Source organism: Hibiscus syriacus, unplaced genomic scaffold (genome assembly GCF_006381635.1).
Source record: "Hibiscus syriacus cultivar Baekdansim isolate YM2019G1 unplaced genomic scaffold, ASM638163v2 tig00110198_pilon, whole genome shotgun sequence".
NCBI classification, from domain to species: domain Eukaryota; kingdom Viridiplantae; phylum Streptophyta; class Magnoliopsida; order Malvales; family Malvaceae; genus Hibiscus; species Hibiscus syriacus.
Genome location: NW_024062623.1, coordinates 356,746 through 383,494, shown reverse-complemented (window position 1 = coordinate 383,494; position 26,749 = coordinate 356,746). Strand labels below are relative to the sequence as shown.

Here is a 26,749-nt window from a genome sequence, read left to right as displayed (position 1 = left end):
ATAATCTTAATTTCTACGTCAAAATTTTAAAGTCTTATCTTATTAAATTAATTTGCAATCGATAAAATATGATATAAATTGTTTAAATGTCAAATAAATTTCCCTTCGATAGTTTTGTTGCAGCAATGGGAAACTTGAGGTTAATTTGCAACGAGTTTTAATCTAAAATGTTATCTATTCTGAAAAATTATACAATTAATAATAATCTGATTCCAAAAGAGAATGTTACATTGTGGCGGAATTAAACCTAAAATGTTACATTATCTACTCTAAAAAGTTACACAATTAATAATAGTTTCAGTTACGGCCGATAATATTATGAGTTTCTTAATAGTAATTTTTTGAGTAACAACTATAACGATTGTACAATTTACATGATTTATTATAGAAAACTTGATATTATTGGTTTTAATCTAAGATATTACTAAGCTTACTATAAAAGTTTGATAATTTCAATTACAATTACAACCAATTATAATTTTTGTAATCTTAAATTAACCAAATTCGCTATTTTGATTTGGAAAAGAAAAAAAAAACTATATAGAAACTGTAGTACGGAGATCAGAAAAATAATTACTTCTTGGATGAGTAAAAGTGTTTGAATAATGTAATAGAAAAAAAATTATTCACATAGTGCAGTCGAATAATTATTTAATTAAGTAAGGTGATTGTTACAGTAATCACCATAGATTTTTAGGGCATATGACGACCTCCATAAGTCTCTAAAAACACACGTCGACCTATTGAACACACGATGATCTATAAAACATTTGGCGATCTATAAAACTACAACAGTAAAGGAAGAAAAAAGAGTTGTTGCAACATAGAAGAATTTGTCCTAAGGAATATTTGACGACTTATGAAATCAATCCCAGTTTAATAAATAATTTGAGTATGGCGGGGAATTTTTTTTTCCGAGCCCTACATGGCCGAGGAAGCCTCTTGGATGCTTCTTTGCAAGACAGGTTGTCATAAACTGGCACTTTCTCTATTCTATAAGTTTATCATCTCTAAAAACTGAAAAAGAAAAAAAGAAACAAGAAGAAGGGAAGAAGGGAAGAAGGAAGAAAACCCAGCATTTTATCTTTGGTTTTCACTTGGTGGTGAGTACTCTAAATGATCATCATTGCCATTTTTGTTTATTTGTTTCCTTGAAAGCTCATTACTTTGAATCTCCTGTTTTTCCAAATGAGCATTTTCATTTTATGCATATTCCATTAAAGCTGCTAACTACTAACTTTTTCTTTATGAACATGAATCTTCAATATAAGCTAAAAGGGTAGCATTTTCTGCAACTTAAACATCCAATGCTCGAATCAATTTTGAATTTGCTCGGCATTCTTATTCTGGGTTTTTAAGGTTGCCCAGAACTTTAAACTCGAGACTGGATTTGATGTAATGCTGCCAAGATTCTCCTTTTTTGTGTGCGTTTTGCTTGTAATGTACAATTTAAATCAGTATCCGAGTTTGGGCTATAGGCTTATAACAAAATATAGATATTAAGCATCTTCTAAGGTTTGAGCTGATTTTATCATGTGGTTTTATTTTCTTGGCAGATTTAAGATTGTCAATCTCAATGACCAGCTTATACTCACCGTAGCAGTTGAAGAGTTGAGTCCGTTAAAACTTTGTTGCCCTAGCTTGTAGAATAGACAATGGAAGAGAGTTTTGTACCATTTCGCGGCATCAAGAACGACCTTCGAGGGAGATTGAAGTGCTACAAGCAAGACTGGACCAGTGGTCTCGGTGCAGGTTTCAGGTACCTATTTTTCTTGTAGAAATTTTGATGTCCTTGAGACCACCAATTGTAGAAAATTTTGATGTTTGCTTCATAATCTTTGTAGGATTTGGCCCCCACCACAATATATTTTTTGCATCTGCAATCCCAGTTATTTCATTTGGAGAACAATTGGAAAGAGAAACAGGTAAGAATGTACATTTTTGTTCAAGTTTTGCCACTTATTTTATTGAATGGAGATGAAATTTGAGGCAAAATGGATTGAGAATGACTGATTTTGGTTGTCCTTTGTGTTAACAGATGGGATTCTCACAGCAGTTCAAACATTGGCCTCCACGGCACTGTGTGGAATAATACACTCTATTATAGGAGGTCAGCCTTTGCTGATCCTTGGAGTTGCAGAGCCAACTGTGATTATGTACACATTTATGTTCAATTTTGCCAAAAGTAGGCCGGATTTGGGATCCGAGCTCTTTCTTGCATGGACAGCATGGTATCTTCTTTGTTTCTTGCTAACCTATTTCAACTCCTTGCTCCTCACATTATGTTCATTATGATTGATTTTGATGGAAATTTACGATATATAATTGCAGGGTATGTGTGTGGACTGCCATCTTACTGTTCCTGCTGGCTATCTTAGGAGCTTGCTCCATTATCAACAGATTTACTCGTGTTGCCGGCGAGTTGTTTGGCCTTCTTATCGCAATGCTCTTCATGCAGGAAGCTATTAAGGTGAGAACCCTATTGATCTATTATATCCTCGCGCCTTATTTAAGCAAACCAATAAAAGTCTAAAGTTGCTTGAAGCTTGTGTGTCTCAAGCAGTCATGATTTTCAAACTATAAACTGTTGAATTGGGCTTACCAGGGACTTGTTGACGAGTTTCGTGTGCCTGAAAGAGAAAATAAAAAGTTGCTTGAGTTTCAACCTTCATGGAGATTTGCGAATGGAATGTTTGCTTTGGTTCTGTCCTTTGGCCTTCTGTTTACTGCACTAAGAAGCCGAAAAGCACGATCTTGGAGATACGGATCTGGTGAGTTTTTGTTAGTTTCCTTGCATGCTTCTCGCCAAACTACTCCAAGTTCATATATCCAGCATAAGAGAAACCAAAATTCATTAGCTATCATAGGCTATCATCCAACAAGCCCTTAAAACCTTCATTTCACTTGATATCGAATTGTGTTTTTCATTCTATCATGTTGATTAAGTCAGCTTACTGAAAATTTGCTTGAATGTCTTCCATCTTCTCAAGGATCATTGCGAGGCTTCATAGCAGACTATGGTGTGCCATTAATGGTTTGGTATGGACGGCTGTTCTTATATACCGACAGGAAGTATTCCAAAAGGAATTCCGAGGCGCCTTTTCAGTCCTAATCCGTGGTCCCCAGGTGCATATGAAAATTGGACTGTCATGAAGGTATACGAGTCATCCTTTTTAACTTTAATGAAAAATTTATTTCTTTTTATTTGTTTTCTGAAACAAAGGAAAGGACATTGATGAATGATGATTAATGGCAAAAACTAACAGGACATGCTAAAGGTTCCGGTGCTCTATATAATCGGAGCTTTCATTCCAGCAACAATGATCGCTGTCCTGTATTATTTTGATCACAGTGTAGCTTCACAACTAGCTCAACAGAAGGAATTCAATTTGAGGAAACCACCTTCTTTCCATTATGATTTACTTCTTCTGGGATTTTTGGTACATGGACTTACTGTTCAAATACTTTATCCATTTCGATACGTGCTTTGTGTTCTGCTACTTTTATCGTGTTTAGTCGCCCAACTTATGCGTATAAATTTGGTGCTTGATGGCAGACGATAATATGTGGTCTTATTGGGATCCTCCGGCAAATGGTGTCATTCCACAGTCTCCAATGCATACTAAAAGCTTAGCTACATTGAAGCACCAGGTAATTATATTGAATTAGTTGTTAAGTGCCTCGATGTTACTATTCATCATGCCGCGGCCATGAACACCAATAGATAAAGCGTTTTTTTTCTTCTTCCGGCTTTAACAGTTGCTTCGAAACAGAATAGTAGCAACAGCCCGCAAATGCATGCATAATAATGCAAGCTTAGGACAAGTGTATCACAGCATGCAAGAAGCCTATCAACAAATGCAGAGTCCACTGTTTACCAAGAACCTTCTGCTCGGGTACCGACTTTATAACGATTTCTTCACATTAGCACTGTTTAAAAAAAAAACCTTTGACCCCGAAAGTTCAAGAACTTATGTGTTTGTAAGTAACCTGGCCTAAGCTTTGTGAACAGGGACTAAATGAACTGAAAGCATCGACGATTCAAATGGCTTCAAGCATGGGAAATATTGATGCCCCTGTTGATGAGACGGTATTTGATATCGAGAAGGAAATTGATGATCTGCTGCCTATTGAGGTAAAAGAACAGCGGCTAAGTAACTTGCTTCAAGCTATAATGGTCGGGGGGGATGTTGCAGGAATGCCTTTCATTAAAAGGATCCCGACCTCAGTGCTTTGGGGCTACTTTGCATTCATGGCCATCGAAAGCTTGCCAGGGAACCAGTTCTGGGAGCGGATATTGTTGCTCTTCAGCACCAAGTAGACGATACAAGTAAACTCTTAAATCCATTTGGTTTATCATCTTGAAGAGCACTTCCATTTTTTCAACTGAATTGCATTTGTTTCAGAGTATTGGAGGAGTACCATGCAACCTTCGTGGAAACTGTGCCTTTCAAGACAATTGCAGTATTTACAATTTTCCAAGCTGCGTACTTGTTAGTTTGTTTCGGGATTACTTGGATCCCACTTGCTGGGGTTCTTTTCCCATTAACGATCATGCTTCTTGTTCCTGTGAGACAATACATTTTGCCCAAGTTTTTCAAAGGGGCACATCTTCAAGATTTAGATGCTGCAGAGTATGAGGAGTCACCAGCTGTGCCATTCAGCCTTGTCACTGTAAGTTGTTATAATTCTCTTACCCCTGATAAGCTTACTCAAACCCTAGTGAGTGTCGGATAAGGGTGAGGATCATATCCTCGTACCCATGTCTGAATATGTCCTGGACTGGATACTTAAAAGAAATATGAAGAGTTGGAACAACATAGTATTAGGGTGCCTATACATGATTGCCCTGTTGCTAGGACATTCAGCTGATCTACAGTCTAACACAAATGACACTGACAATTTCAGTTAATGCCTGGTTTTTTACTGCAGGAAGGAGATCTGATTAGGACCTCTTTTGCCGATGAAGGAGAGATTTTAGATGGAATGATAACACGAAGCAAGGGTGAAATCAGACGCATGTGCAGCCTAAAACAAACAAGCTCCACTGGAACACCATCCAAAGAGGGCACTGAGATTGAGAGCCCACGTTTTTCGGAACAGAGGTACAGCCCCCAAGTAAACGGAGTGGAGCAAAGAAGTCCTAGGAATGTTACAAGAGGGCCATTCAGTCCAAGAACAAACGAAGCCAGGCTATCAAATCTACGAAAAAGTGGTTAAGAGTGGTTTTAATCATGTATTGCACCAAAGCTGCCAAAAGAAAAGTATAGGCAGATAATAGATTGATGAACATCAAGGAAATCTAGAATGTATTTCACTCATATCTACCATTTTTTTGTATTCAATACATTCTTTTCATCTGAATCGACCGACCAAAATTGGATGACAGAAAAATAATGATATTGGTTAGTAAAGAAAAACTATGATGCTATGAAAAGTACATTACAGGAATGGTATTCTTGATGCAATCATGAGTTGTAGTTGTATATACTTATTGGTAGTGTGTGCATGCGGTGTATATATTTATATATCGGTGGAGGATTGCAAAGCTAAATGAATGATGTATGATATACAGGTATACAGAGGGAAACAGAACACTGGCATTCTTACGAGATGATGCAACATTAAAACTGTATAATGCATCATCAACGTATGATGCTATGTTAAAACTGTGTAATGCATCAGACAACATATATTAATAAATAATTAGGCAAGTTTCATTAAACATGATGCATAACACCATGAAAATCATCAGAGACCCAAAGTTCAAGCCTCTTTACTACTTGGTTTAATAGTCGTGAAAACTGACTGGCACTGATATATCAAATAAAAAACTGACATTATCAAGAGTTATTGCTGAACTTTCTTCCAGACAGCTTCTCAGACTCGTAGAGTATGTGGTTAATTAGTCCTCTTGCAGCACTGCAAAAGCAAACAACAAAAATTAAAACAATGCAATGAAAGAGTTGAAATTCAATAAATGCATAAGCATCTATGCAAGCATATCTCCTTCAATCCAGAATGAGGATATGAAGCTGCATATCTTCAAAATTCAAGCTGAGGTAATAAAAAGATTGTTCTCTCGTAATATATCACCAATATATTAACTCCATTCTTCTACAACAGACCAAGCATATACCCCAAATAAATGGCTTGAAAATGTAAGAAACAAGACAAGTCAAGACTTACTCATCCTTCAGCTTCTGAATCTTCCTGGATCTGTCTCGTGCATATGCTTTTTGAACTGCTGTCTCACCATATCAACAACCAGTGCAGTATTATGTTGCTGCACAGTAAAATAAATATTGGCTTAAGTTATTTTCCATACGTTCAAATATATTAGAGACAAAATCAAAGAAAGTGTGACATTGTTTCATGATGTTTAGTAGCCTATTAACTATACATGCAAACAACACTACTGGTAACCTCAAAATAGAAGGCTTGTCAAAATTATAAGGCACAAGTTCTTGATCCAAAATCTTTTGCACCAATGATCAAAAGCGTTCTGCTATATCATAGATCCTTTACACATTCACTTGATAAAAATAAAACACCACCTGTAACATGCAGAGTTCCAGCACATACCTACAAACCTTGAATATTTACTCGAAGTTAATTATGAGCTAAATACCAGGAATGTAGTCCCTGGGATGGAAGCTATAAAGATAAGACAATAGAAGACCTTGAAAAGCTATCTACGTCATGGTGGATCAACTAAAAGCTGGGGTCTCATGGATGAACCCTATAACATATATCAACCCCCGAAAATATCTGTAAGGCCAATCATAGAATGAGCAAGCAAAAGGCAACATAAGAGCGGGTAAGGCACAATATGATTCTTCTGACCAAATTTTCATCATCATTTGAAAGCAATTCCCAGTTTTATCAATGGCAATCTAAACATATTCACCATCATCCTTTTCTCTTATGGGATGTATTAATTCAGAGGTAAAATCCCCTTAAGCAAGCAAATAAAATCTTGAAAAATAACAAGTCCAAGACCTGTTTATCACGATTTAAAATCTATAATCTGCAAAGGGCATTTTTATTGCAGCCAGCATATCAAGAAAGATGAGAATAGAACTAAAAAGGACACAAACAGATTGAACTTTAACATGAAAATCAGCCTGCAATTCACTTCTGTAACAACTCTCACCAATTATCGTGCTAACAGTACATGATATCAAAACCATAAAACAAGGAGATTCCAGATAACTATACGGTAAATAAATGAAACAATAAATGACCCCAATTTTTTTAAAATTTAATACTTTCATGGACTGAACAACTCCTACGAGCACCGAAAACAGAATAATTATGGAGAAATGAGATTACCTTATGTCCTATATATTTAGCTCTCCGGAGACACTCACGGTAAAGCTGAAGCCAAGAATTAAACCGCAGCCAAAGATTAAAATGCATCAGTTTCATTATAGTGTATTTACGAATTCAAATAACCAAAAAAACCCTGTAATGGAAGAATACTAACTCTGATGACATTGTTAGCAAGCTCAGGGGCAACGCTGTTTGTAAAGACGGCATTTTTCTTCGTATCTGATCAATAATTCGCAGACATGGCAATAAATTAGTAGTGCCGGAGAAAATCGAAATTTGGAAGAAGAAGAAAATAAATGGTGAAAATTGAAGAGCTGAGTAAAAAAATGAATCGATCGAGATGATGAATAGGAAGATCGAACCTCGTGCGGCAGCTTAGCACCAGGAAACTGGAAGAACCGGCGAAGGAAGAAGTGGAACGAAACGATCTAATACTTGGGCCTTCTACTTATATTGGTTTGTATTGTTTCTGTCAGACTTTAAACTCGACTGACATATGGCCCAATCCAATTAATAGCATATATATAAAAATTTGACAAAATAAGGACCTAATTGAAAAAAATAGATATAATACCAAAAAATACTCTAAATGATTAACTAAATAGTCAATTTATTTATATTCTTTTTTGAAGACCCAACATTTTGTTTTAGTGCAAAAATGACTAAATAGTCACTTTAGTCTTTATTCTTTTTCTTGAAATATTTTGGCACTCAACGTTTCATTTTAAAACAAAAAAGATTTTTTTGATGTGTTGATCGTTTTAACTAACATTTTTCATCCATAAAGAGGTCTTTTTGACTAAAAATAATGTTGGGAGGCAAAATGCTCTAAAAAAATATGGACCAAAGTGACTATTTTGTCAAAAATTAGGTTTTTTTTGTCATTATACCAAAAAAATTAGAGAAATGTATTATAGCAATTATTTTAAAATGTATAGATGAAAATTATAGTATTATATGGGGTCATATCAGATACTTTCACCCTAAATATGAATTTGACTCGACCCGACTTCATCCTCCATAAGACTTGATTAAAAATTTTAACTTAATTCTTTAAAAAATTTAAAATTTTTATTAAAATTTAATTTCTTTAAATATTTTCAATTAATTCTCCTTTTTAAAAAAACTCATATCTCAATTGTTTTTAATTTTAATTTCGAAAAATTATGAAGATTCTAAATAGACCCTCAAATTAGTTCACAAAGGATAAAAGCACTAATAGACCCAATGGGGCATATAGTATACAAACTAATACATCTCATTCTAAAGACTCATCTCATCGCACACTATAAGGGGGAAAAACAACCTTAACAGGGACGGATGAAGCCTAAAGCAACAACACTATTTCTATAACAATAGTAATCAACAATATAATATATATATGTACTAAAATCTACCATTTCTCATTCTCAGCAGCTATACTGAGTCTCCTATAGTTTGGGGCATCCCTTTGAGCAAGCAACCAATGGGAGGTATACTTAATGTGTCTTCAATTCCATATGCATTCCAACAAAATGGTTCCTCCATTAATTTACCTTCATGTGGCATAAGCTCGACATCCGCCATTGTTATGTTCGTGCAAGCCACCGTGTCGCTGCATGCGAAAATGGGGTAGTTCTCACGTAGCTGCCTTTAATGTTCCTGTATTTCACGTCCGACACGTAAACGGCCGACGTTTGGTTCAGGCATGCCTTCTCCAAACAGTAGTATTGGTCTATGTTTATGCAGTTTCTAACGTTCTCCATCTGGATGTTCTCGAATGATATGCCTGATACAGAACCTGCGCCCCCTTGCAATGTCTTTATCCTCACCCATTGTCCGATTCTTTTATCATCGAGTTGCGGACGGTTATGTTCGAAACACATGCCTGGGAATTATGCACCCCGAGGCTCCCGATGCTGCAGAAATAAACACGGCTCGGTTAAGTTATATCTTCATTAAGTATGTTCATATGAACTTTTCCTTTTGTACAAAGGAGATTGCAGTCTCTAGAAACATACTTTCAAAGTGGTAGTATACCTGATTCCGTGACTAGGACCACAAGTGACACCTTCGATGTGTACATCTGAGCATCCTGGACCAATCGAAATGCAATCATCTCCTATTTAAGATCATGAGAGTTGGATCATTGCAAGTAATGATACTCAATTGAGTATAACAGACACAGGTTCCATTTTCCCTACCGTTGCTTATCATCGAATTGTATATTCCGACAGATCTTGTGTTTCCGATGTGGATTCCGTCTGTGTTCGGGCTAAGTTTAGGGGTATCTATCAACAGTTTGTCAATCAAGACCCCTTCGCACCCATCGAATTTCATATGAAACTGAGGACTGTTCTGGATCTTTATGCCACTGACTACTAAATTGGAGCTCATAAAGAACCTGATCATCTGCAAAAGCAAGAAGCAGTACAAAAATTGAGCTGATTTGCACATCATGAGTTACTAAATTTAGCTCGAGTTAAAACTATACTTACAGCAGGGCTGTCACATGGCCCTGGCAGAGTTGAACCATTTGGACCCTATATTAGTAGCATCACAAGAACTCAGATGTGCATGATTTTACTTAAGGATGAAAAATTATTTGATTAGTTGATTAGAAAAATGGATACCCTGTGAGGTTTGCAAGGGAGATCCCACCACTTCTGTCCATTTCCTTCGATGACTCCGTTACCGGTGAGTTTCATATCATTATTCGATAAAACACGAGCCATTGTTGACGGCTATCAGCTTTCGGCCAGCAATCCGGCCCATCCGGTGGCATTAAGACCCCATCAACCTTTCTCATTCAATGACACAACTCTCCATCATTAGAATACTAAATGATACCTAAAATGAAAGGGGGGAGAGAAATGAGATTACTTGAAAGACAGTCCAGGTCTGCATGGCCCTGAGAAGATGGTTGAAGTTATAATGAAACTTTTATCTGAAGGAACTAAAAGAGTGGCAGACTCTACTGCACAAGCAGCTTTCCATGCTTCCTTGAATGCCGCAGTATCGTCCGAACAACCATCCCCGACCGCACCATACGACATGACGTCGAAAATGCAGTCCGTTGTATTGCCAGGATCGTTGGGGTACGGGTCCGAAGGAATAGATGGAGGGTGAGGGTGTTGGGGGCAGGGACATTAACAGGGACCTTCCATTGGAGTGTTTAGGCTTGTGCTTCTTGTGGTAATGATATCTTGCACTCACATTGCTTGTGCAGAGATGAAGGGAGAGAATTGCCAAAATCCAAAAGAATAATAACCCACGAGCAAGTTCCATTAGCAATGGACAGAAAGCTGAAGCCAAACCAATCTGAGAAAATGTATCAAACGTTGAGCAGGAAGAACAATAAGTGGAAGTAAAAGTTACAATTTTCAAAGAAAATTGTATATAAGCTGTTATTTTGCTATAGTTTAGGACACATGCCAAGTGCTGGTTGATATCTCATGTATATAGAAAATGCTGTTCTTTTGTTTTTTTAAAGGCGTAAGGTCAAAATTAACCCCCAACATTTGTATATATAATTATTTTAATTCATATATTTTTTAATATTTTAATTTTCAACGTTTCAATTTTTTATCAAAATGATTTATATTGGATGAAAACTGTTATTTGACTAACCGTTAACACATGTTGCTGATGTGTCATATATCACATCATATAAGGTGATGACATGACATGTCAACAATTAAAACGTACGTTGATCATTAGTCAATTAATGATTTCCATTCAAAAAAAATTTTAACCAATATTGAAATGTTTGGAGGGCTAAAATGCTCCAATTAAATGAATAGGAGCTAAAATGTTCATTCAAACCACGTTGAAGGCTAGTTTAACATTATGTTTTTTTAACATGTACCTTTCAATAACACAAAATAATCAAATCCAAAATGATCAACACCAAAATTGTCAAATCAAATAATTTGAGAATATTAAAATTAAAATCGACTCCATCACAAAAATTCCCACGGTCAAGCTTATTGTAAGCTTGTGAACATACACCACCTTTAATTCCCTATAGAATTTGTCTGCATTGATCTTCATGTGAGTCCATTTAGGTTACTTACACGTTTGAGAAATCTCTGGAAAGCTAGCTGGTTTGACTAATGTGGGCATGGGAAACACAAAAATGATGAATAAACAACAACAATGGGAATCTGTTGATGAGAATGGGGGGTTTCATTTTGGTTAATGCAAAAGCAACAAGTCTCGTGACTCTGTGTTGTTGTTTAGCTCTTTATGGCCATATGTGGAGCAGTAGGAAACATTGTACTCAGTGGACGACAACAGAATTAAACCACTCAGGGTCAGTCCAAGTCTATATATGGCCCATTAGACGAAAACTAACCTCAAGAGAAAAAAAAAACCCTTCCAATAAACCAATGGATTAAGATATCTTTGGTGAATTGTTCTCTCTGAGTTCGAGTATACATTTTCCGTCAAAAGTGTAACATGCCTTATCTAACGATAGTATGGATTAAGTCAGACTATTTTTTTCGTATTCGAAGATTCAAATATTATATTTTTTACCTGTCATTTGACTCGATTCAAGTTTAAATAGATTTACTTAATATGATTTTTGAGATAAAAACTCAACTTCAACTCGACTTGATATATATATATATATATAGTTCTCATTTTTATTTGGTAAAATAGAGAGCGGATTAAAAAATATAGAGATGAGAGTATTATTGCAGTTATCCTAAATACATAAGGGATAATTACACTATTATCTTGAGTCGGTTAAAGATTTTTCACTTTAAACTCAATTCAACTCAATTTTATCATAAAAAAACCCAAATTTAATCAAACTTTAAAAAAATATTTTATCGTGTCAGATCAGAACCATTCCCATAACTATTCTTATTTACCATCGGAGACGAAACCAAGATCAAATAGTTAGAGGATCAAATTGTTTAACTTCAAAAAATAAGTGACATGTTAAGTAATTAAACCTAAAAGTGTGACAGGAGGAAGGCTAAGTTAAATAGGATTTAAAATGATGATAAAAATGTCATTAGACCAAAAGATTTGTACATATAGGTGTATCCTGATAAATCAATATTTTCATATTTCGATAACGTAGGGAGATAACATAATAACATATGAATTTATATTTTTCGGAAGTCATATCAGGGATGAATGTATGATTTTGTGTTAAGATTGAGCCTTTAAAATTTTAAGATGAGATAATTTATAAAATTCTAACTGTGAAATTATATTTCCAATAAAAAATACATAAAAAATTAAATATATAATAATTTTAAATTTTCAAGAGGACGATTAGTCTATACATCATAATCGTAATCAAAGTGTTAATAAAAGTTACCTGACAATATAGGCAAATCAAACCACAAGTGCTGTTGACGAGCTGCAACATGCATGCATGGGTACTTGTTGAAGAAAAAGCAGATGTGGAGTGTTAGAACTTAGAAGAATGGGTGACGATGTAGGTTGGGTTAAGCCTAAGACTGATGCTTTTTATAGAGGTCAGTCTTTGTCTCTTTGATGAAGGGAATGGCGTTATGCATGCAAGGGTTCACGGGTGGGGTTTAAAGGGCTCAAAAGTTGGGGATTTAGTGAGATTGAGAGTGCATATAGTGCACGTTTATTTTGTTAATGTAAACTGAAATTTGAACACGAACCATTAGTTTTTGTGGTAAAAGAATTTTTGTTATTCATTGATGACTTCGGGTTCGAGCACCATAATTATTAGGAGTGTGAACATTTAATATCGGGATGTTGAGAGTTATCTTGAAACAAATATTGCATTGTATTTATCACATATTAATTAAAAAAATAAACTGAAATTTGAGATTTACACTATTTTTTAACTTTCTTGATTTCAAAAGTTGATCTGAATTTTAGAATAATTTTTTTTTATTTGATCTGACCCAATAAAAATATGTGTATGTATAATTTGTATTTTTATACAGTGAAATAGATATATAGTTGAAAAAATAGAGAGATGAGAGATTATTGCAATTATCTTTAAATATATAAGGGATAATCTCATATCAAATCAAATCGGCTCAAAATATTTTATTTTAAACTCAAATTCAAACCTGATTTTATCCAATCTTATCTTTTTGTTAACTAATCCAAACTGACTCAAACTCGATTTAAAAAAAAAACGTTAATCTCATAAAATTAAGTTAGATGATAATCCATCAAATTCGAATCTTATATCAATCCCTAAATAAACCATTCCTCATCAAAAATACCGCCTCAAAATCACATCTTCAATGGCATGTCATCCGAATGAAATTTTCAAAAATGTCATAAAATTATAAAAATAATAGGATATAAATATTTCTAAAATATTTGATAAATTTAAATTTATTTTCTGAAATCATATTTAAAAAAAAGGTTTAATACAAAATAAGTGTCTAAACTATTCCTCGAAAAATGTTTTAGTGTCTAAATAATTTTTCGTTAAAAACAAGCGTCTAAGGTTTTATCCATTACCATTTTAGGTGTCCAAGCGTTAAACTCCGTTAAAAATTCCTGTTAAGTGACATGTGTCACAATCTGGTAATTTTGAGAATTTTTATTTAAAATAAAATATATATATTTAAAAAAACCTAATTTTTTTTCAAATCTTAAAAAGAAAATCAAAACTTTTAAAACCTTAATTTTAATTCATTTGCTACTATTGGCCACCCCAATGTCGTTAATCTGCCGAAACCCAACGATATGTAACTGATCAACCACTCACAACGAAAACCCTAAAGCAAAATCTTTCATTTAGATCGATTTTGGGTGTTCGGCCAGTCTCGAAAAATATGGGAGTTTTGATCGTGGGTGGGTGGTTGGTCACATGTCGTTGGGTGTTAGGCCGATTAACGGCATTGGTGGCGGTCGACGGTGGCAACATGATTAAAATTAAAATTTTAAAAGTTTTGGGTTTTTTTAAGATTTGAAAAGTTTTAAGGTTTTTTTAAATATATTTTTATTTTAAATAAAAAAAATTAAAACTACCATAACGTGATACGTATAACTTAATAGAGATTTTTAATTGTGATTAACGTCTGAACACTTAAAATGATTACGGAGAAAACATTGACACATATTTTTAACAAAAAAAAATTATGCACTAAAACGTTTTTTGATGCACAGTTTAAAAACTTATTTTTGTATTAATAAAAAAAACTTATAGATAAGTAAAATAAAATAAAATTTTAAGAAATATACAAATATTGTTAAACAACCTAAAATTTCAAAAAAAAAATTATTTAACACAATCGACAGGAATACTTTTCCTTATTCCCGACGGACAAAAAAGCATTGAATTGCAGAGTTTGTGGCTGGGGGTTGACACGCAAGATTGCCGTAGATTACACGCGCTTGCGCTATTGGTCCATTGCTTGTTCTGGACCTTGTTGTTGTTGCCTGGGCCCACCCCTCACTAAACAGGCCGGTCACTTTATGGCTACGAGCTCGTGGGGCCTCCGTAAAAGGCAGAAAAAAACGAAAAAGAACCAATTTTAAGTTTATTAGAATTAAGGATGTATAAAATTGTTTATTAAATTGTTTTTTACTGATTTTTTCAATAAATTTAATTTTTAATGATTTTAGTATTTAAATTTAAAAATAAAATAAACTTTTTTAAGATTTAAATTTAAATAATAAAATACTTTTAAAAGTTTAAATTCGATAATTTTTTTTATCGATTCGGATACACTTCCACTGGTATCAGTGTTCCAACATAAACAAAAATTCACGTGCAGATATCTGGTAGATAGTGGCAAGATGAAAACGGGCACGTGTCATCCGAGAATTCACGGGTTTGGAGTTTATGTGTATCACGGGTGAAGAAATTGACAATTGATGGATTAATAGATTTTCTAAAGGGTAAACTTAGTTTAGTACTAAATTGTTATTTTTATTTTTTTTAATACTCAAACTTTATCTTTTTTTAAATTATGTCTAATATTTAGTGAATGTTTCCTTTTGGTACCTTTTAATAGAAATGTTGACATGATATTTTATTTTTTTCAATGATGATGTGACATTATCTTATGATGACATGTCAATATCACTATTGTTTGTTATATTTTATCACTACAGTGTTAGTGATGGACGTGCAATTTAAGTTATGGTAAATTACACAAATGATTCTCTGACTATAAAATATTATTTGTTAAGTCTTTTAATTATTAAAAGTTATAAAATAGTCACTCAATTATAGGCGTTGTTTTGTTGAATATCTCGAGTATTTATTTATTCTAAACTCATCATTTTCCATTAAAAAATTGATGGTCGCTTGAGATAGACGTTAACATGTTAACTGAGATATGATAAAATCTAATCCCATAATCTTTTTAACTTTATTTTATGGATTTAATATATGTTTATATTATGTCATCGAGCCAAAGCTTGAACCATTATACTAGCCGATCAGTGCTTGGAAGCAACGACAGTGCTAGTAGACATTATTAAAATACGATTTTATCATATCTCAGTTAGTAGGTTAACATTCAATTCAGACGAACATTAATTATTTAATGGAAAATGTCGATTTTGGAACATATAAATAGTGAAGTGACTATTTTGTAACTTTTAATAGTCAGGGTACTCAACAAAACATCTTATAGTTAGGGATCATTTTTTAGCTTTTAATAATCAGATAACTTAATAAAGTAATACCCTATAGTCGGGTGACCATTTGTGTAATTTACTCTTTAATTTAATGGCGGCAGAACAGTTTTTATTTTCTAATTTTATTTTTTTTACGCTCCTAATTTTATTCTCATTTCTTCCGTTTGTTACCCCCATTTCCTTCATTGCAACAAACCGTCCGCTTCTGTTGGTGTATACAGTGGAATCGATCAATGGTTTCGCCCCTCCACGAAAGTCCTGATTCCATCCGATTTCAAAACCATTTGTCTGAGATGCCTTTTGTTGGACCCCCATCACACTCAATTTCCACAACTCAAACACAATAATCAGGTTCGCCTTCCTGTTTTTAGCCGGGGACGAACCGCATTGTGATCATCGTCATGTTTGAAGCCCAGGTAAGCTTCTTTCCATTCTCCTTTTTATTTATTATATACATATGTATACGTATATATAATTTTAACGTTAGTAGTTGTACCGTACTGAATTTATATAGCTGGAGAATGTTATTAGAACTCCGAAGCTTATAAAATTTGATTTTACTTTATTCATCAATTGGCAATTAAATTGTTATAGTTCATTAGTATATGTTAAGAATTTGGAGATTGGGGGAACCTAATTTAATGTTGTTTTGTTTTTAATTAGATAATTTGAAACCATTGTTAAGTAGAATAGGAAATGAGGTGCGAGGTGATCATCACATAGTACATAACAGCTGCGTAGATATGATAAGAGAAGAGTGACAAAACCGTAAATTAGACTCAACTTTTTTTTTTTTGCAAATTCAGTTATATCTGGCTGTTTGATTTACACTTGTTGCCCGTATTCATGTATTCAATCATTATGCGTGCACCTGTCACTACTTATAATGGTGCTTTACGACAGTCGGCACTTGTTATAGTATAAGATGTTTCTAGCTTTCTTTCAATGTTATGAATCGTGCATATTGTTCCTTATTTGTAGGTTCTGCATTTGATTCGAAATACTTGGGAGAGTGTTCATGATCTCTCATTAGAGACATTAAGGATCAGTGTTTGGCAGGTTTCTTCACAAATACTGTTAGTTCTTGCTTATTTTTCTTTATTCTTGTTTTTCCACATATGTTGAGCTACAGTTGTTACACGATGGTTTCTTATGAAAGCAACTTGAGAAGTGAAACATGATGACACCGTTTTACAAAATATTCTCCCTTCCTACAGGAGATGTTGTCCTCAAAGATTTAAAATTGAAGGCAGAGGCACTAAACTCTTTAAATCTTCCTGTTGCTGTCAAAGCTGGGATAGTGGGCACCATAACTTTGATGAGTCGAGCTTGAAATATTTAAACTTGTGAGTTTTTGAATTGAGAGCTCAACTTTACACTTTTAGAATCAAATGAAATTATGCTCAACTCATTTACGGTCCTAACTAGAATAGGTTAATTTTTTTCTTCTAAAACTCTTCGGTTAAAACTGAAAATTGTCTTGACATTTAGTGATATTTTCACCATATTATGTTTTAAAATAAAAATATGTTTTTGATTCAACCTGATTTAATATGAATACGTTAAACAAATTTGTTCTTAAGGTTTTATGAAAATATAAATGTTTGATATTTCAATAATACATCAAGAAAATATCATCTAAGTTCTTAAGGTTTCTTTCATAAGATAAGACAAATTTTATTCTAAAAAGAAAGAGTTTAAGTTGGAATTTAAAAAATTATGTTATTGTGCATTCGTTTATACAGTACTGATCTGGATTAGTTGATCGATAGATCGAATACCAATGATTAATTTAAAAAATATATATGTTATTGAGAGAAATTGTACTTAAACATAGAGAATAGAGAGTAAAATAGACATTCGAACCCACGAGAGTCAATCTCTAATGGTCAACTAAATCAACAGTTGCCAACTTCTAGATCCTTCACTTAAAAGTGTCATTTTGGTATTGGGTAGAACACATATATTTCGTGTAAGCCGCCGCAGGCAATGACCAACAAATAAGAGATATTTGAGGAAGCAGAAATGGGCATTTGATAAAACACAATAAAATATTGCCCTAAAAGTCTAAAGAAGCAAGCTTTTTTGATCAAATAATATAACCAAACTTCCATTCATGTTTGTTTGTTCATAGATTAACTCTACGGTTTTCTCATACACCAACCAGAGTGAAAGAAAATGGCTTGGCAAGCTTGGCAGAAGAAAGGCATACTGTTGTCTAGAAACCTGTCGAATTCGCCTGCGGATGCGTTGAAGTACTCTTTTTCACTCACCAATTTCTCGAGGGGATTTGCCTCAGGATCTGAAGAGAACGACGTCGTCGTCATCGGCGGCGGACCCGGCGGATACGTTGCGGCTATCAAGGCTGCACAGCTGGGTCTCAAGACTACCTGTATCGAGAAGCGCGGTACCCTTGGTGGGACTTGCCTTAACGTTGGTTGCATTCCTTCTAAGGTATATATGCTCCGCGGTTCCAATTTTGGATTATTTAAAAAAATCATAATTGCATAATCGATTTTGATTATAAATCTTTAGTAAGATTTGGATTTTTTTCCATGGGTTCTTTTGTTTTTGTCTTTTTAAGATTGTGATAGGTCATGAATTGTATGGTGAAATGTATAGAAAGCTGATATGATGTTCTATCTGTAATATTGAAAATGGGATTTGCTTATTGTATACATTTTCCTTTTGGGGAAATATTTGTTTTAGCAAATTGAAGAGAAACTATCTCATCTTTACTGTTCTCTTTCAATAAACTCAGGTTGAAAATGCCTACTTGATTACTGCAAGCCTCTTGAGATGAACTTTATTAGTTGCCTTAAGAGTTTTTTGTTTTTCTAATGCTGCATTTTTCTTTTTTGTAACTATGTAGGCACTTCTTCATTCATCCCACATGTATCATGAAGCTAAGCATTCGTTCGCTAGCCACGGTGTGAAACTCTCCTCTGTTGAGGTTGATTTGCCTGCGATGATGGCCCAAAAGGACAAAGCCGTGTCCAATCTTACCCGGGGTATCGAAGGTCTATTCAAGAAGAACAAGGTGAACTATGTCAAAGGCTATGGCAAGTTCATATCCCTCTGAAGTTTCTGTGGACACTCTTGAAGGTGAAAATACTGTTGTGAAAGGCAAGAATATCATAATTTCCACTGGTTCTGATGTTAAATCTTTACCTGGTATCACCATTGATGAGAAGAGGATTGTGTCATCAACTGGAGCTTTAGCGTTGTCAGAAGTCCCTAAGAAACTCATAGTCATTGGGGCAGGCTACATCGGGCTTGAGATGGGTTCAGTCTGGGCCCGATTGGGGTCAGAGGTTACTGTTGTTGAGTTTGCCCCAGATATTGTTCCAACAATGGATGCAGAAATCCGCAAGCAATTCCAACGTTCACTTGAGAAGCAGAAGATGAAATTCATGCTCAAAACTAAGGTGGTAAGTGTTGATACTACTGGAAATGGGGTGAAGTTGACAGTTGAACCCGCTGCTGGTGGCGATCAGACCACACTTGAAGCTGATGTTGTTCTTGTCTCCGCTGGTAGAACACCGTTCACATCTGGACTTGGCTTGGACAAGATAGGAGTGGAAACTGATAAGGCCGGACGGATCTTAGTCAATGATAGATTTGCTACAAATGTGGCTGGTGTTTATGCCATTGGGGATGTAATTCCAGGGCCTATGTTGGCTCACAAAGCAGAAGAAGATGGTGTTGCTTGTGTGGAGTTTATAGCTGGTAAACATGGCCATGTTGATTATGACAAGGTCCCCGGAGTTGTCTACACTCATCCTGAGGTTGCATCTGTCGGGAAGACCGAGGAGCAGGCTAAGGCACTTGGTCTCAACTATCGTGTTGGGAAGTTCCCTTTCTTGGCAAATAGCCGAGCCAAGGCTATTGACGATGCTGAAGGAATAGTCAAGATATTGGCTGACAAGGAGACGGACAAAATTCTTGGAGTCCATATCATGGCACCAAATGCAGGAGAGCTCATCCACGAAGCAGTCCTTGCCATTAATTATGATGCAGCAAGCGAGGACATCGCACGAGTGTGCCATGCACATCCTACAATGAGCGAGGCGTTGAAGGAAGCTGCAATGGCCACCTATGACAAGCCAATTCACATCTAGAAATCTGAAAGTTTTACGTGTTATACTCCATTTTGATTTATGTTTGATAATTTTCGAGATTGACTGGCAGCAGTCAGCACAAACTGTTCATTTTCTTGTTTGTTCTTACATGAAGCAGATGGCATGCTTGAATAGACATCATTTGCCATTTATTGTTCACATATTCATGGTGGCAGAATAACTAAGCATGTTCAGTCATCTCTTTGATCATTGATCTGCAATTAATAACTTGATACCTTGAAGCATATTTCTGGTTCAGATGATTTACATTTATTTATCGAAGCAACATATGTTTAAACGAGAAAGGAACTCGCATTTTACGTTGGTAAACACTACCATGTTGTAGAAAAGCTATACTAATGCTTGTAACTTGGGATGCACAAAAAATCCGAATATTCGATTTTACGAAAAAAATATCCGAAACCGGATTTAGGAAAAATCGGTTTTTTTTAAACCGGATCGGATTTTTTTAAACTTGTTATTTTAACCGGTTTGGAGAAAAAAACTTAGACCGGTTTTTTTACCGGATAAAAAATCGGTTTGAAGAAAATCGGTTTTTATCCGAAAAAAAAACCGGTCTGGGTTTAAAAAACTAGCCGTTAATATAGCCGTTGCGGGGGGTTTTGTGACCATTTTTGACCCTTTTTTTCTTTAAAAAATTACCATTTTACCACCTTAAACATGTATAAATAGGTTGATGATGTATTTGGTTGATTACAACTTTCTCAAATCTTATTACACAACACCTAAACATCTCTCAAATCTTATTTTTGTAATTTTTTGTTCATCATGAGTAACACGGCTGAATCTTCCGTCGGGGGAAACCTTGAAGTCGTGAGAGTGATCGAACACACTCGAAACAAAGATATTTGGGATCACTACGATTTATGTGAGATGTCAAATGACTCGAGGAGGACGCGTTGTAAACTTTGTCTAAAGTTTCTTGCATCGGAAGGAAACACAACGTTGAAGAACCATTTGACAAAATCATGAAAGGCACTTCGCTCAAGATCGGATCCTAGTCAATCGAATCTTACACCGCAAGGTGGTGTTTTTGTTTACGACAACGAAAAATTACGAGAAGCGTTTACAAAGTTCGTGATTACAAAAGCATTGCCGTTCGACTACTTTGATGATGAAGATTTCACGACAACAATTTAACAACTAAACCACGTTATACTCAAGTAACTACCCTTAGAAGAGATGCTATAAAAATGTGGCGTACGGCGAGGGAAAAAATGATTTTAGGATTCCAAGAACACCGTTATGGTGTGTCGCTTACATGTGACGTTTGGAGTTCCCCTCATAATACCGGAAATTCTTTTTTAGCCGTTACGTTACATTTGTTAGATCAAGATAATTGGCAAATGATAAAAAGAACAATCGCGTTTGAATTATTCGGTGAGCCGCATACCGGTGCTAATTTATTTACACTTTTAAAAAGGGTAATTTGTCTTTATAAATTAGAAAATATAGTTTTTTCTATATCCTTTGATAATGCATCGAATAATACAAACGCGGTTCCAAGATTGAAAATATTACTTTCACCGATTTTAGACGGTGCGTTTTTTCATACCCGTTGCGTTGCACACATAATTAATTTATCCATGCAAGCCGGTTTGGAGGTTATTGAGCCGATTAGATTAGAATTTAAAACAATGATAAAATTGGTTCTTTGTAACAACAACAAAAGACTAAATGATTATAAACGATTTTGTAAGTCCGTTAATAAAAAAACTTTGGGTCCTAATTTGGATTGTCCAACTCGTTGGAACTCAACTTGGATGATGATGCATACTGCCTTAAGGCAAAGGGAAACATTGCAAACATTTCACGATCGGCTTTTCGAGAGGGGTCATGTCCCAAACATTTATCCGGATTCGAGTTGGGAAACTATAGCCAAAATAACCGATTTGCTTGGGGTTTTTAAAAATGCAACAACTTTTTTATCCGGTGTTTATTACCCTACTAGCCCGTTGGTTCTTAATCAAATATTTTTGTTGGCTACCCGACTAAATGACTTTGAATTTGAAACTGAAGTTTTTCAAGAAATTGGCTTTGCAATGAAGGAAAAACTTTTAAAATATTTTAAGGAGATTCCCCCCATTTTTACTTGTGCCGCCGCTTTAAACCCAACGTTAAATGTTGGCGGGGTTGAAACAATAATTTAACAAATTGCGTTTGCTTTTAATCTAACCGATGATGAACCCAACTTTGTCCAAAACCAAATAAATTATTTTAACAAATATTTTCGAGACATGTTTGCAATTTATTTAACTAAATACGGATCAAGTAGTGTAATACACGATCAAAATGAGAATGAATGCGGAATCATCTAGTAGACGTCCAAGTAACATAAATTTGAATCTTTTTAACACTCTTGTAAATTCTCAATCCAAACGATCACGTACTACCACCCCAAGTAGCAAGTTAGGAAATTACATGTCATGCGATTTTCTATCAAAAATGACATTTGAAGAGTTTGAAAGTTTGGATATTTTGGCTTGGTGGAAAGAAAAGGAAGCACAATTTCCGATTCTAGCCGCCATAGCCCGTGATTTACTAACCGTCCAAGCTTCTACGGTAGCTTCGGAATCCGCTTTTTCTGTTAGTGGCAGGGTTATATCGCAACGGAGATCAATACTAAGTCCCGAGTCGGTGGAAGTATGCATTTGTTTAAAGGATTATTTGGATGGAGCGGCTCGTAAGTAACATATCACCACCCTAGAAGATGCAATTGATGCCGATTTGGAAGCAAACTTATACATTGAAGAAGTCGAACTTGGAATATCCCCTCCAAACGAAGAAGACGAAGATGAAGAAGAAGAGATGTCAATGTAGTTTATTTTTAAACTTTATTTCAATTATCGTAAACTTTGTTTCAATTATCGAACTTGAAGTTTTTAAGTATTTTAATTTATCGAACTTGGAAGTTTTTAAGTATTTGAATTTATCAAACTTGGAAGTATTTAAGTATTTCAATTATGTTGAGTTAATCGATCGACGGAATCGGCCAAGAGGGGGGTGAATTGGCAATTAAAATTTCGGTGGAAGCTTTTGCAGAAAATTGAAAAGATATGCACAGCGATTTAGAGTGGTTCGACTTTCTCAATCAAAGTCTACGTCCACTACCTTAGCTATCTACACTAAGGATTTTCCACAAATTCACTAATTTGTCTTTCTTTTGAGGACAAAGAGTAACCTTACAAACCCTCAAGAATTATACCCCAAATTCTTGAAAAAACTATCTCCCAAAGAGAACAATACAAATTTACAAACTTACAAAGAAATCCTCACAAGGTAGATTGTTTGCACAATTCTATAACAAAGAAAAGAACACTCAAAGATGAATACAATTGAGCACAATATGTGTTCTTGAAAGCAAAATGAATATTGAATGAAAATAGGCTTGAAATGCTCAAACTTGAGGTTTGATGCTTTCTCTTTGATTCTCTCTTGATTCTAGTTGCTTGATGTTTCTTGTCTTTGATCAATGGCTTCTAAGCTTGCTTAAATACACCTTGAATCACTTCTGAACGTTAGGGATAATTAATGAAGATAATATAGCCGTTTAAGTGTGAAAACATTTAATAAAAATGCTTGGAGCGTGGGGGGAATCGATACCCTCTCATAGGGAATCGGTTCCCTAAGTGTAAAATTCAAATATTTCGACCGTTGAATAGGGGGAATCGGTACCCCCTATGGGGGAATCGGTTCCCTCCGAGCATTCTGGAAATCTCGGAGCCAAACTATTCAGGGGGAATCGGTACCCCCTTGGGGGGGAATCGGTTCCCTCTGAGCAATCTGGAATTTTTGGCTTTGAAATTGTTCGAAATATTTTGAAAGATTATTTTGAAATTGTTTTAAGATTAAAACTTAATTTTACACTTAAGTAAGGATTAAAAATAATTTTTGAAATATTTGGAGTAATGTTTTGATATTCGAATAATTATATCGAATATACTTAGAAAATCATTTGGAAAATCTTAAAATTCATTTAACTTAATTTGTTATATCGAAATATCAAAATGTTTTCAACAAATTATCGTAAACTTTGTTGCAATTGATGACGATGTAATTTTTAATAATATTAAAATCGGTTTTTTTATAACCGGTTTTTTAAAAAAACCGTTTTTTTTTAAACCGAAACCGGTTACACTGGTTAGGATATCCGGCCCTCCAAACCGGTTAGAAACCGAACCGGTTATTTTATAAACCGGTTTTTTTTTCTATGGGAAAAAACCGGATCGGATAAAAACCGATCCGGATCGGATTGAAATCCGACTTCTGTGCAACCCTACTTGTAACTTTGCATATTAACTGGCATTGGTGATGTTCTTTTTTAAAAGAAATATGACATCCAGGAGATGCAAACACTACAAGCAAAGTGCTGTGTAATAATATGTGATCGGCAGTGGGAAAGAACTCGAGAAGTGAGACCACAAAAACATTTATTTGAAACACAGATGAGTTGGAAATGTAGCTAAAGAGTTCCATTCTAATCATGGGAACAAAAGGCCCCTGCACAATTCTCAAACAACTCTTTCTTACGGAAGCTTCCGGCATGATGATGCAATAAAACACAACTTAGGTTGTATGCATTCAAGGGTCCTCCCGCATTTCCGGTTTCCTCCTAGCCTGTAGAGCAAGCCTTGCATCTCTCTCCCTCTCGAATTCCCTGTAATCAGTCCGCTGCAAGAAAGAAACCTTATCCAAATACTGGTTTGAACTCTTCTTATATGCATCCAATTCATCCTCCATCCCCTTATTTTCTTCCTTGAATTCTCCCCAATCCTTTTTCGTCTTGTCGAGCACACTGAGCTTTGGCTTCTTCTTGATTTGTTCGAGAATGGCATCTACTGCAGAAGGTGTACCTTTTGCTTTATCAGCTGCTTCTTTCGAATCAGCCTGAATTCGCTTTTTTATTTCAATATCTTGACCGGCAAAGTCTCGAACCTCACTTATCTGCAAGAGGGAAAGATCAAATTAAGAACATTGCTCAGGTCTGCTGTTTACTCATCTCCAGACATTTGGATTGCTCAAATATTGAAACATAGATCAAACATTTTGTTAAAGACAATAATTTTGAAGCTAAGTTAGAATCCAACTTGACGGAAAGTAAGAGGTCCATAAACATACTTGCATGCTCCAATAAACCATAAAATTCCATGGCAAACACATTTTCTAATTGCCTACCTCAATTTCCCCCCTATTCGAAGCAGCAGCTGCAGCGGCAGCAGCGTCTTTCACAGCTGAGAGTGCAGCCGTAGCAATCTTCTTCGCCTCATCACTGACATTGTTCTGCACCACAGTAGTTTCCTTCGATGCTTTATCTTTATTCAGGACATCGGTCTCTTTGGTCACACTTGAAGCCTTCACCTCTTTCTGTCTTTCTTGAGCCCCTGCAGGTGCAGCCGGTTTCATTTGCAGATAGCTCATCCAATTCTACGAGACAAAGAAAGGCAAAACATTACTACACAACACAGCTATCATCCAGCATGCAGTTTCATTAAAAACAGGAAGAGCATACGATCTGCTCACATTTGAAGCTTTATTTGTGGCCGAGGTTTTACTGCTTGAGAATTGTCTCAGAGCATTCTTAGGTATTCCCTTATTCATTTGCTCCCACATCGCCTCCACGGGTGATTTCGTCTCTATCATAACGAAAAACAACAACAATAATTTATATGATAAACATAATTCTCACTCTCAACAAAGCAAAAACTGGATCATTGAGGGAACATTAAGCTAAGAAAATCATATTAATAACTCACCAGTATTTTCAGGACTCAGCTCCGAATTCAAAGCAATAGCATCTTCTTTCCCAGACTCGTTCACTGTTCCCTCTTTTCCATTTACATCACCTGAAACATCAAAGAATAAAAAACAATCTTTTTCGTTAAAATATCAGAAAAAGACAAAGACCCATACATCAATATTCTCCAATATACACAAACTATTGCAATTGGTATCTTTTAATTGGTAAACATAATACTATAACTCAATCCGATCCTATGTTTTCCTTCTCATGCATAACAACTTAAATTCCAATGAATAAACATACATACGAAAATTCCAATTAGAAAGAAAGATCCCAGTCAAATTGGAAGTTAATTAAACGAAATGATGGAGTAAAAACATCTTTCCCTAGTTATAAGCAAAAGGGTAACCAAAGAGTTGATTTTGTATTTTTTTTAAACAAAAACCATGAAAAAAAAAGAACCTGAGTTGTCAGGGCCATTCGAAGTCGTAGCCATTGTTGAAACCAGATTTAGGGTTTTATTTGGAAGAGAGGGATCTAAATTTCTGACGGGTTCAGCTGAAGGCGCTGTTTGGGTGGAATCAAAACGGTAAAAAAAAATCAGAGAAAACTGGAAACCCTTGCGAGAAAGTGAGAGAAAATACGAAAGATAAGGAAAATCGAAAGATTTTTGAGTTACACAACTTACAACTCCCTAAGTCCCTCGTTTTGTCTAAAGGATTAAAACGGTGTCGGTTTGTACATGAACGACTGAATGATCATCTTATTGTAAATTGATAACGTTAGTAGTTGTAATCTAACTTTTCAAAGTTAAATAATAATAAAAAAATCATCCCAAAAATTTAGAGTGCGTTTGGTTGGGGAATGTGAGATTCTTATGGGAATGGAATCCACATTCTCCCGTTTGGTTGGCCGAAAATATCATTCTCGGTAATCTTACATT

The 26,749-nt window shown here is 35.1% G+C and overlaps 1 protein-coding gene, 1 long non-coding RNA gene and 4 pseudogenes across 2 annotated transcripts; 3 read left to right on the top strand and 3 right to left on the bottom strand.

The window, feature by feature from the left end:
- Positions 1-1,849: 1,849 nt before the first annotated feature.
- LOC120218485 lies at positions 1,850-5,421 on the top strand (annotated as a pseudogene).
- Positions 5,422-5,672: 251 nt separating this feature from the next.
- LOC120218486 lies at positions 5,673-7,542 on the bottom strand (annotated as a pseudogene).
- A 1,194-nt stretch (positions 7,543-8,736) lies between these two features.
- On the bottom strand, positions 8,737-10,099 carry LOC120218358 (annotated as a pseudogene).
- Positions 10,100-16,104: 6,005 nt separating this feature from the next.
- On the top strand, positions 16,105-17,274 carry LOC120218649. The gene is made up of 3 exons (XR_005525249.1): positions 16,105-16,340; positions 16,906-17,000; positions 17,142-17,274. It is a non-coding gene; the product is annotated as an uncharacterized LOC120218649 (long non-coding RNA).
- Positions 17,275-17,979: 705 nt separating this feature from the next.
- LOC120218484 lies at positions 17,980-20,195 on the top strand (annotated as a pseudogene).
- A 4,272-nt stretch (positions 20,196-24,467) lies between these two features.
- On the bottom strand, positions 24,468-26,474 carry LOC120218483 (craniofacial development protein 1-like). Its single transcript, XM_039215398.1, has 5 exons — positions 26,269-26,474; positions 25,820-25,909; positions 25,587-25,699; positions 25,242-25,490; positions 24,468-25,010 (listed from the first exon to the last, which is right to left on the bottom strand). The coding sequence occupies exons 1-5, from the start codon at positions 26,300-26,302 to the stop codon at positions 24,648-24,650; spliced, it is 849 nt and encodes a 282-aa protein (XP_039071329.1). The 5' UTR covers positions 26,303-26,474; the 3' UTR covers positions 24,468-24,647.
- Between the last annotated feature and the right edge of the window lie 275 nt (positions 26,475-26,749).